This window comes from Peromyscus leucopus, chromosome 4 (genome assembly GCF_004664715.2).
Source record: "Peromyscus leucopus breed LL Stock chromosome 4, UCI_PerLeu_2.1, whole genome shotgun sequence".
Taxonomy (NCBI): Eukaryota; Metazoa; Chordata; class Mammalia; order Rodentia; family Cricetidae; genus Peromyscus; species Peromyscus leucopus.
Genome location: NC_051066.1, coordinates 146,832,060 through 146,843,945, shown reverse-complemented (window position 1 = coordinate 146,843,945; position 11,886 = coordinate 146,832,060). Strand labels below are relative to the sequence as shown.

The 11,886-nt window shown below is 39.3% G+C and overlaps 1 protein-coding gene across 2 annotated transcripts; it reads right to left on the bottom strand.

Moving 5' to 3' along the window:
* Window positions 1-1,892: 1,892 nt before the first annotated feature.
* On the bottom strand, window positions 1,893-11,795 carry Pcmtd2 (protein-L-isoaspartate (D-aspartate) O-methyltransferase domain containing 2). 2 transcript variants are annotated; one of them, XM_028885187.2, is made up of 5 exons: window positions 11,027-11,795; window positions 10,429-10,553; window positions 6,094-6,424; window positions 4,235-4,337; window positions 1,893-2,855 (listed from the first exon to the last, which is right to left on the bottom strand). In XM_028885187.2, the coding sequence occupies exons 1-5, from the start codon at window positions 11,115-11,117 to the stop codon at window positions 2,567-2,569; spliced, it is 939 nt and encodes a 312-aa protein (XP_028741020.1). In that variant the 5' UTR covers window positions 11,118-11,795; the 3' UTR covers window positions 1,893-2,566. The 2 variants fall into 2 exon arrangements, with proteins under 2 accessions (XP_028741020.1, XP_028741021.1); XM_028885188.2 differs by having other exon boundaries at window positions 10,429-10,505.
* Between the last annotated feature and the right edge of the window lie 91 nt (window positions 11,796-11,886).

Sequence of the window (11,886 nt, the reverse complement as noted above, 5' to 3'; positions counted from 1 at the left end):
ACTCTCACTAATAGCACTTCAGGGGTGCAGTGGGATATTGTAGCTGATACATAGCAATGTAGATCATCAAAGCACTTTACATTATAGGATTGGTACCAAAGAATCCAATTTAACGACAAAGCCTCTGTGTGTTCAATGTGACTAGGACAGTCTGTAAATGGCCAAACTAAGGATTCTCTAAAAGGATTAAAAAGCACAATTACTAGGGAAATATCTAAAGATTAATCATATTCAGAGACAACAGCAAAAACATTTTTTTTTCAGAAAATTTTGAAGATTAAAGTGTGTGTGTGTGTGTGTGTGTGTGTGTGTGTGTGTGTGTGTGTGTGTGTAAAGGTATATGTACAAGTGCCAGTGCTCTCAGAGTCCAGTAGAGCCCCTCAGAACCTCTAAAGCTGGAGTTACAGACCTTGGTGATTTGCCTAAACTCAGTTCCTCTATAAGAATTGTATGTTCCTAAATGCTGAGCCATCTCTTCATCACCCAGAAACTTTTTTGTTTTGTTTTGTTTGTTTTTAAGACAGAGTTTGTCTGTATTGCCCTGGCTGTCTTGCAACTCACTCTATAGACCAAGCTGACCTCAAACTCAGAGTTCCACCTGATAAAAGGTGTGTACCACCAGAAGCCTCTTCTTTTTAAAGGATAGTTTCTAGCTAGAATGAAAATCAAACATTTAAATATAACACATAAATGATATGTAAGACCTTAAATAAAACTATAAACCTGCATTTCATAATCTAGATGAGCAGATGGAAATAGTATGAAGATGCCTATCCTCTTCAAATTAATCTAGAGCTAAAATGATCTCAATCAAAATTAGTTGATACTAAAAAACAAAGCCTTATTAGTCACCTCCCTTTGACAAAAAGCCAAATTACTCAGAAAATTAATAAGCAAATATTAATAACCAAAATTTATCCTGTATGTCTTACATAATGTATACTTCAGGGGGACCAAATCAGTAATAAGCAGTTTTCTCTTTATCAAAGTTAACGAGCACCTAAATACAGAAAAAATGAAGGAATTTAAATGTATTATTCTATAGTTCTTAATGAAACAATGGATCAGGGTACTATCATTCTGTAAGGAAGAGTAAACAAAGAAGCTGCTTGTGCCTACACACTTAAGTAGAACTTGTCCTATAGATCCAATGTTCTTACATCCAAGCAAATGCATACCAAAAATATTCAGAAAGTAAATTGTGTACTACTGAACATGTACAGATTTTTCTCGTCATTATTCCCTAAGCAACACAATAAACAACTATTTATACAGCACTGATACGCTACCACATATTACCATTAATCTAGAGGTATTCTAAAGTACACAGGAGGATGTGTGCAGGTCATATGCCACTAACATATTACATGATTTTATGAAAGGATCTGAGGCATCTCCATATTTTGTCATCATGAGTGAAAAAAAGTGGTCTTGGAATCAATCCTTTATATAATGAAGACAAATGTCTATTTTTAATACATACCTTATATTCTTGTGTTCTCCTCCATCAAAATATGACAAAGGTAAACTCTACTAAGCCTCTAGATCTAATTACCAATAGGTAGAAAATACAAAGTACAGAAGAACATGCATCTATGAACTGCAAAATCCAGGGTGTACGAAAACACTATGAGACCAATAACCTACTCCCCTGAACAAATCACTTACAAAGAAAATATGAAAAAGAAAACCAAAATATTAAAAAATAAGAAAGGACTAGGAAAATAGCTCAGTTGGTAAAGTGCTTGCCATGCAAACAGGAGAACCAGAGTTCCAATCCCCAGCACTCAATTAAACATTAGGCAGATGGTGTGGTTCACCTGTAATCTCAACACTCAGAAGGTGCAGACAGAGAATCCCCAGAGCAAGCTGGCTAGCTAGATCAGCCAAACTGGTGAGCTCTGGGTTCAAGTGAGAAATCCTGCCTCAATATATAATGTGGAAAGCAATCAAAGAAGATACCAGATGTCAATTCTCTGGCCTCCACATGCACATGCATACATGCACACATGTGAACACTCATACATAAACACACACACCTAAGAGATATATCAACCAAATGCAACTTTTAAACAACAAAATGATATAGATTCAAAATCAAATGACTAAACATTACATTCATGAGGGGCTGGAGAGATGGCTCAGTGGTTAAGAGCATTGGCCGGGTTCAATTCCCAGCACCCACATGGCAGTTCATAACTGTCTGTAACTCCAGTTCCAGGGAATCTGACAACCTCATAGAGACATACACCCAGGCAAAACACCAATGCATATAAAATAAAAATAAATAATTTTTTAAAAATTACATTCATGAACTCAAGCCAGTCTATACAAGAAAATTTTTGAAAAGCGGGAAATGTGTGAAATACTTTCCATCAAAGTATCAAGCAAGTACAAGACAACAACAAAGGGAGCTGGGGTAAAGATGAAGAGAAGGAAGAAGAAAGAGAAGGGAAGGGAGAAAAAGTGGGGAGAAGGAAAGAAAAAAAACAGAAGGAAGAACAAATATAAAAGAGAAAGGAAGTAAGGGAAGGTTCACACACACAGCACCTAGGGTATGGAAGACCTAGGCACATCCATACCTGTCCTCGGTTAATAACATGGCAGAGCTACTGCAAAAGTAGTACACATAAGCTGACTTGAAGGAGAGTATACACAATGTCAGCTGTGTAGAGAACCTGACCTTCTCTTCCAAGGGCATGACAAGGATCCCTCCAACTTTGAGAAGATTCTTCATGTACTCTTCATGTTCTTTCTGCACACCAGCTCCACAATACACACGATCATACTGACAACAATCTGGAGCAATCTCCAGGCAATTGCCAGTTACAAAGGAAGGTTCACAGAAGTCAAATCTGCAAGGAAAAAAGTTTTCTGTAACTACATGTGTCATTGTAACAAGTACATAAAACAAGTTTATGCTTACCATAGGTTATATTTTAATTACAAAATCATAGGACAAGGTAACACTTTCCATATCCAGGAGCTAGAAGCTATATTACTATATAAATAGAACCTTAGAAATTACAATCAAAATAGAATGAAAGTGAATGTTCCACCATGATCCAAATATAAAGCAACATCAGCTACCATTTTTCACTGTTTTTACAATGTGCAGCACCACATTCAGTTGCTTAACAAGCAACTAGAGATTTTATTAGATTTTGATTTATTTATTCATGATGTGTGTGTGTGTGTGTGTGTGTGTGTACAACTTGTAGAAGTTTCCACAGATCAAATTCAGAGCATCACTCTGAGCAGCAAGTGCCTTTACCTACCCTGAGCCATCTTGCCAGCCCCAACAGGAGGTTTTAAACAGCATTTTCTCTATGTGGACATGCTCTCTCTACTGTCTAGCCTAGAAATTGTCATGTAGAACAAGCTGCTCAAACTCACAAAGATCTGCCTGTCTCTGTCTACCACTATCGGCAAAAAGACACTTTTTGTTCTCTGAAATTTCCATTCTTTAAGAACTTCAGTGGCATTTTTTAAATGCCAAGAGCTACTTACATAAACTGTTCAAAAATAAACATAACCATTTTATTGTGGAAACAATTAGGTGATAAAAGTTTTCTATACTGGAACATGATAACTGAATAAAGTTTTTGTTTTCTTCTCTTACTATACTGATGAAAATTAATGTAAAGTATCATAAATTATAAAACACAAAGCTGGCTGGGAGGTGGCGGCCCACACCTTTAATCCCAGCACTTGGGAGGCAGAGGCAGGAGGATCTCTATAAATCCAAGATCATCTGGTCTGAGTTCCAGGATAGTCAGAGATGTTAAACAGAGAAACCATGTATCAAAAACCAAAAAAAAAAAAAAAAAAAAAAAAAAAAAAAAAAAAAAAAAAAAACAAAAAAAAAAAAAAGCTGCCCAGGTATGGCGGTACATGCCTTTAATCTCAGCACTCAGGAGACAGAGGCAAGTGGGTTTCTGTAAATTCAAGGCCAGCCTGGTCTACATAGTGAGTTCCAAGATAGCCAGGGCTACATGAGGATATATGAGGATACCTTGTCTCAAAAAAACCAAAAAAATAAAAAATAAAAACTATAAAGCCCTCAAGACTAGAGAATATTAAAATAATACAGTAAATAAGGTAGGCACACATATAACCTGGGATCATCCAACCATACTTTAACTATGTTTACTGGCATATGCATATTAAACAGGCTTTTTTTATTTATAGTTAACACCCTTAGTTTGAACCAATGGGTAGCATCTGATCATACTTGTCAAAACTGTCACTTGTTCTGATAAAGACATCCAGTTTCTGCTTCGCATACTCAGTCACATCTGAATGAAGCTCCACCCCATGGTTTACACCAAAAGGACCTGAAAGGGTTGAGAATAACAAAGCTCTTAGAATCAGGAAAAGAACCCTTGCTCATTTTTTTTTTCTGTACTTTACTAATTACAACACAGATAATTATGTAATGTGTAATTATAGAAACTCATGAGGTCTTAAGGCCTCAGCACATTTGTGGCTACAGACCATTCAAGGGAGTCTTTCAATGTGTAGTATAGTTCATTCATTAACACAGTATTTGTTTTGATGCCTGGGCTGCTCAAACATTAAAAGAATAATTTGCAAATTGAAAAAAAAAAAGTAAGAGTAGTAGCTTTTACTAACAAATTTAAGAAGAAACCTATATTTACAAATAAATCTTGTATTAGGCTTTAATCTATATTTCACAGCACTTTCATTAACACTACTGGCACTTATGGAGTGCCACAGTGTCTCCAGGCTTACTCTTTTCATAGGTACTAAGCACACATGTCTCTGTGTGTGTGTGTGTGTGTGTGGTCACATGCGTGTGGGCTCATGAGTATCCATGGCAGAGATCAACATCAGGAATCTTCCACTCCCCAAGTTACTGTTTGAGACAGAGTCCTACTCAGTTAAACTGGCTGGCCAAGCAAGTCCCTAAAATCCTATCTCTGTTTTGCAGCGCTGAGATTACAGAACACACTGCTGTACCTGGCTTTTTACATGTTCTGGTTCATGCTTGTACAGCATTTACCCACTAAGCCATGTCCTCAGTTCCTCCGGCTTTTTTCGTTAGCCTAGGTTGCTTTATTATCTGTTCCCCCCAGCAAAAACTACTACCTTAGCCAAGGTAAAATTTTTCAAGTAAAATCAAGCAAGTCACAGGAATGATAAGTAATCTGGGCCTGTGTCCTTTTCTCAAAGCATGGAAACCACGTCTCAATCAAAGACAAACTAAGATTAAAAATTATTTCAATTGAGAAGAAAAACAAGCAACATCTGAAAAGTTTTTGCCCCAATATACATTTTACACAAAACAGGAATTCAATAGCTATTTGGCTGATAATCCTGATAATAATATCAGAAATGGCCATAACCATACATGCATTCTTACAACTTGTACAGAAAATAGCCTAAATGACTCCAAATATGATAACCTAAGAAATCCCTTCCAGCTGGGCAGTGATGATACACACCTTTAATCCCGGCATTTGGGAGGCAGAGGCAGGTAGATCTCTGTGAGTTCGAGGCCAGCCTGGTCTACAGATCGAGTTCCAGGACAGACTCCAAAGCTATACAGAGAAACCCTGTCTTGAAACGCCAAAAAAAAAAAAAAAAAAAAAAAAAAAAAAAAAAGAAGAAAAGAAAAAAAGAAATCCCTTCCATCCATATCTGAAAATTCCTTAAAAATACATAAACTTATAAACTTATTACTCTTTTAGTAGCAAACAACGTAACAGAAATTGCTACAAAGAACTTCAACTACCAAAGGATTTTAATGACACCCAGTGGGGAAAAAGGGTAAAAGAGTGATTAGGTTAAATTAAGAAATCACATAAAGTCAGGATTTATACACCTTTGCTGTTTTCCATCATTCACAGCAGAATTTGGCAATACAGGTAAGAGACAACAAAACTTACAACTCAGGGCCGACAAGTGGATATCATCCAGTCATCTACCTCTAGTAGCTAAATTTTGGGCAACTGATAGGAGGTCCATATTCTTCACCAGGGGATGCAACCAGCCTACTACATTTTCTATCTAAAACGATACCACATCATCCTAAGGCAGAGGGGATTCAAGCTCTGCATCCACACTCACCTAGAATGAGGCCCACCATGGAGCTGAGGTAGCCAGTACCACTGCCCAAATTGAGAAATGAGAGCCCAGGCTGCAGATCCAGAGCCTCCATCACCTCCGAGTAGATGCACGGGGCTGAGAGATGAATGTTTCCATGCTTCCACGCCAAGTCTTTGTACGCATTTTCTTTAAATTCTTCAAGATAATAATCTGCTCGATCGATTGCTCTGAAAGCCTGCTCTACTAAATCCGTCCGGATGTACTGGGCTTCCTTCAAATTATCAATGAGCTCATCGTTGTCCTCACCAGCACTCACAGCACCGCCCATGTTCAAGATTACAATCAAGCAAGACTACAATTAAAATTTTAATAACTATTTACATTAAAGGTAAGAGCAAAATAATGAAAGCTCTAAACACAAGCTATTTCCAAATATTAAATTCTAAATATAATAATGACAGGAGTATCTTTTGTTAATAACCACTTCACCCTCCAAAGATACTGGTATGGGGAACAGGGATTACAGGGCCGAAGGAATTGTTCAGTGGGTAAAGCACTTGCCACACAAAGCCTATAACCTTAGTTCATTCCCCAGAACCTACATAAAGATGAGAGGAAAGATACCAATGCCACTGGGTTGTTCTCTGATCTCCTCATCCATACAATGGCATGTGTGAGCCCATACACACAATTTTTTTAATTAGGAAAAAAGAATCCTACTTCCACTAGAAATTAAAGTCAACAACAAATAATAAGCCATTTGATGTTTAACTGATTCAACTTTTTAAAAGTTTTATATTTATTATTGGGAGGGTATGTATACTGACCCACATGTGTCACAAAACACAAGTGGAGGTCAGAGGACAATTTGCAGGACTGATCCCTAGGGATCCTAGGGATGGAACTCAGATCTTTAGGCTGGGTTTCAGGTACCTTTACCCACTGAGTCATCCTGAAATTCAAATTTAATGGTATCCCAACATTAACCAGAGCACTAAATCTCAACATAAACACAAACTCACCCACAACAAGCAATCCATCCAACCTACTGATTTGGTTACTCCAATGTTTAAATTTTAGGTAAAAACATCCACAAAACTTTCTCCCCAAATAGTAACAAATACTTTATTGCAACAAACAAAAAATCAGTTTCAAGGCTAAAGTTTAGCAGTACAAGTGGTCACTGCTAGTATGTTGTGTCCTACTTCCCTACCACAGCTTCCCCTTGCTCTCTATGCGCACACCTTTAATCCCAGCACTCAGGAGGCAGAGGGAGGCGGATCTCTGTGAGTTTGAGGCCAGCCTGAGCTAAAGAGTGAGTTCCAGGACAGGCTCCAAAGCTACACAGAGAAACCCTGTCTCAAAAAACCAAAAAAAAAAAAAAAAAAAGAAAGAAAAGAAAAAAAGTATACTTCTTATCTTTTCCCACACTATCTTGGTGAAGAAAGCATCTCCTTTAGGTCCAACTACTAAAATACAACATGCCCTGATCAGCGAACAGAGAATATTTTTTTATCCTGGAGAGGTCTTTTTCTTCCTAGAAAAAGAAAGATATCCTCCCCAGTTTTATATTGACCTCAGGTGAGTTTTCAAAAATAATGGCTTTATTTCTTACAAGATGGTGGTGCTGATATAAACTGCTGAAGACTATGGAATGATACAAAGATTTGTAGACTATGAATCAAAACAGCCTCCTGTTCAGGAGTTCAAGGTCATCTTCAGTGAGTTCCAGGCCAGCAAGGACTATATAAGAACCTGTCTCAGGCTGGGTGATAGTGCATGCCTTTAATCACACCACTCAAGAGGCAGAGACAGGAGGATCTCTGTGAGTTCAAGGCCAACCTGATCTACAGAGTGAGTTACAGGAGAGCCAAGGCTACAAGAGAAATCCTGTCTTGAAAAAGGAAAAAGAAAAAAGAAAGAGCATGTCTCAAACAATAACAACAAAATTGTTATGATTCCTCTCCCCTCACAGTTTTCTCTCTAGAATACTGAAGACAGTCTCTGTACACACCCATGTGCACAACTGGTAACAGCACTGCTGGAGAACTAAGCCTAGGAGTGAAAAACTTCCATGCTGGCATCTTACAACAGGTGAAAAACTATGTCTTGATACACATTTGTTTCCATTTTATGATGAAATATTCCATTTTCATAATCAAGACAAATAATACTTTTCAAATCATGGTTCAACTATTTAAATTTCATCTACTTTTAAAGTAGATTCAGAACCTTTGTCTCCAGCTGTAACCAGTCCTTAGTGCTAATAAGGTTGGTCTTAATCTTGGATAAGCCACTTAGTTCTACTGCTACACTACTGATTTAACAGAGTCATCTTAAAATTTGGGACACCAGTTGAAAATAGAATAATGTATTTATATGCTTATAGGCCAATTTAGGAAAAGACCTTTAAAAGCCACAAATCCTACTGAATCAAGAAAGTTATCTTCTTCACCTCAAATATACTCTGTTACTCTATCACAGTTCCACTGTGTTAATATTTTCATAACCAAGTATAATGTGCATTATATTGGTAAACTGTCATATGCTGTTTAAGACTGTTGAAAGTGGATGATGAGAGTAAGGACTCTCTTGTACCAGCTCTATCATATTTGTTTCCAGTGGTCTCCAAATATTCTCCAAAATACCTTTTCCTGGGGCTGGGTGGGCACCTAATTCTATGATTAAGGGAAAGGAAGAGCAAAACAGCCCAGGAGTAAAATATTGTATCCTTGAGAATGGCTAAAAGGTTAATCATTTCCAAGACTATTGTTTATCAGAAGGTTTAAAAATACCTCAGTAGGAACAGGAAGCCAGAAATTCAGCCATGGCAATCTTACCCATGGAAAAAGTTATATTGGGAACTCCAGATGACTGCCTCAACTTCCCCAGTCAATTTCTACTAGATGATTATAAGTGCCCAACTTGATGTCTGCTTTTTGCTAATCTTTTTTTTTTTTTTTTTTAAACTGGGAAGTCTCACCTGGAGCTCTCAATCAGGAATTCCAAATGGCTGCCTCAAATGGGACTTTCTCAGATGGTTTCTGCCATAACCTTTTGTTTGTTCCCTCAATGGACTACTCCAGTCATCTCTACTAGATGTGAGTACTAAATCTGATGAGGTTTTGCTATCTATCTGCTACTTCTATCACTACTCACTAGTTCTTTTACTTTTGCTTGCTATATGCTTATTAAATTCACTCACTTAAAACAGAAAGCTGTCTGGAGCTATTGTAGATCATGCTCCATATCAGATAATTCTTTAGACTACACAGAACACCAAGGTAGCCCTATCTGTTGCTATTGTTGGGGAGTAGGTACTTAATATTAGTTTTGTCTGACAATCTAAAGTTGCCTTGCATGGAAGCATCAATGCTTGCTGCTGACCTGGACATGATCAGTCACCATGTCAAAAAAAGAAAAAAGAAAGAAAGAAAGAAAAAAAACACCCTCACCAAACTAAATAGTATTGCTACAACAGAATGCAATACATTGACTCTGATTGAAGGTAAAGAATCATTTTTAGGAGGCTGTCCTTCCTTCACTACACTACAAATTTTACTACTTGCTGTAATGCTTATTATTCTTATTCAGAAGTGATTAGCACAGGCCAACAGAACAAGAGGACACAGGAAAACACTGAGCAGCAATAGCACAGAAGGACTCAAAATGGACAGCAACAACACAAGTGAAGCTGGACTAAGGGGGTTCTGCTTCTGATCTATGCTGCATTTGGAAAACCTACACAAGCAGGCCCACAGTCAAATCTGGATGTCACTTTTTTTTGTTTGTTTTGGTTTGGTTTTGATTTTTCAAGACAGGGATTCTCAGTGTAGCCTTGGCTGTCCTGGAATTTGCTCTGTAGACCAGGCTGGCCTCGAACTCAGAGATCCACCTGCCTCTGCCTCCTGAGTGCTGGGATTAAAGGCGTGCACCACCACTATCTGGCTGGATGTCACTTCTTATGGGGATATCTTTCTGGGAAAATGGGTCCCAAACGATCATCCTGCCAACAGAATGATGGGAATAACTGAGGCTTCTTACCTTGAAAACCAGAACTCTTGGAGGGTATGCATTAAGTGCATACCATTTTCGGTGGAATCAAATTAAAGCCTGAATAGTATTATATGCTGACTGTTTTATGCATAGAAAAGCTTTGGAACTACCAGAATTTTAAAAAGATATAAAGAAATGTACTTCTCAAAACTCTCCCAGCAAGGTCTCACTGGAAGATGAAGAAAAGCCTGGGCCAAGGGAGAGGCCAAACCCTACCACCTCAGAGGGCCCACTTCAATTCCCTCTACATAAAATCAGTACTGAGTCTCTTAAATACCTCATTCTAGAAAGACAGCCTACCAAACATCGGAATGGAGCCCACTTTAGCCACGTCTTCGCTGACAAGAACAGAGACCAACAGTGCAGGTCCAAGAGAGCTGAGGGCCAGATAATCAGATGACTGAGTTGGTGGCAGAGGAACAGGCCTAATAAAAAACAAACAAAGGAACCAGGCCCCTGCAAATTCTCTCCAGCTATTTTAGACCTTTACCCAGCCAGGTCCGTTCTTTTCTCCTCTGCAGGATACTCTGCCTTCTTTCAAATAACCACCCAAGGTGGAATTTGTTTCAAACCTTGTCAATGCCCGACTTGCCCTTGAGCTAATTGCAAACGTTTTCTACTTAATCAGAAATAGGCTGTAGATCTAGAGCAAACATATCACAGTTACCAACAGAGAGCGGAGGTTGGGGGAGTGGGGAGTTGGAGGTGGGGTACGCTGAAGGGAAGGTGCTGGAGGAAGATTTGGTGTGAAGGGTGCTGGGCAGGGAGATGGGGTGGGGGCAGGTGCTAGGGCTACAAACTCTCAAAAGATGCTAAGGAAAGCGGACGCTAGTGGACCGGTAACCAGAGCTGGAGAACAGGTACAGAGGGAAGGGCCGAGGGGCAGCAACAGCTCTACCTGGGCGCTTAGCTGCCCTCGGGTTTAGACTCCGACAGCAGTTCTTTGGACGCTTCGGTCGCTTCGCACCGACCTCGGCCGCTGTAAACATCCGCTGCTACCTGTGCGCCTGCGCGCGATATAGCTGAACTGAGCATGTGCAGTTGGAGGAGCTCTTAAAGGGGCAACAGCGCAGCCCACGAACCTGTCTTTTTTTTCACACCCTGGTTTAAATGCCTTGGTGGGTCCCTCCGTCAGTGGTCACTACGTGGTCTCAAAGTAGGTCCCAGTCCTAGTGATATGAGAGGATGCGGGCGTGTTGGCGGGAGAAAGTCTTTTGTCTGCAGAGGGCACAAGGACACCGCTCCCACAGTAGAAAAGGCAGGAGTGAAGAAACCGTGATAGATTGGGTGCCCACGTCTGCAGGAATTACAACGCAAATGACTGCCGGCCTGGCGCTGCCAGACCACCTGGCCCAGGTGATGTCCATCTGCACACTTGCTCTTAGAAATCCTTGAGCAGTTCTCCTGACCACTTCAGAGAAACCTACAAAATAGACAACAGTCTAAGTGGCCTTTAAGGGCTACCTGTTGAGATTGTTCTGAGTCTTGTTCTTCCAGTTTTGAGTGAGAACCAGAAACTTGTTCTGTATCATCATGATTGCGCACCTCCTCCACACAGCTTGGAGGGTACATGTTGGAGAAAGTAGTGTCAAGACGGAAGGAGCGTGGATTCCTGAGTCAGCATCTGTAAGAGTCACTCAGCCCGCCGTGGATTGTGGTATGAATGAAAAATAAATGATTATACAATTTTTTAAAGTATGTGTAGAAAGGCAAAATATTCCAAAATAGATAACACAATAATGATGGAAAAGAACAAAA

Bases quoted from the DNA above. Each gene is read 5' to 3' on its own strand.
- Pcmtd2 (XM_028885187.2), bottom strand. From the start codon at position 11,117: ATGTTTACAGCGGCCGAGGTCGGTGCGAAGCGACCGAAGCGTCCAAAG. The intron at 10,554-11,026 runs GTAGAGCTGTTG...GTTTTTTATTAG, and splicing joins GAGGGCAGCTAAGCGCCCAG to GCCTGTTCCTCTGCCACCAA. The intron at 2,856-4,234 runs GTATGATCAGAT...TTTTCCTTGCAG, and splicing joins ACAAGTGACAGTTTTGACAA to ATTTGACTTCTGTGAACCTT.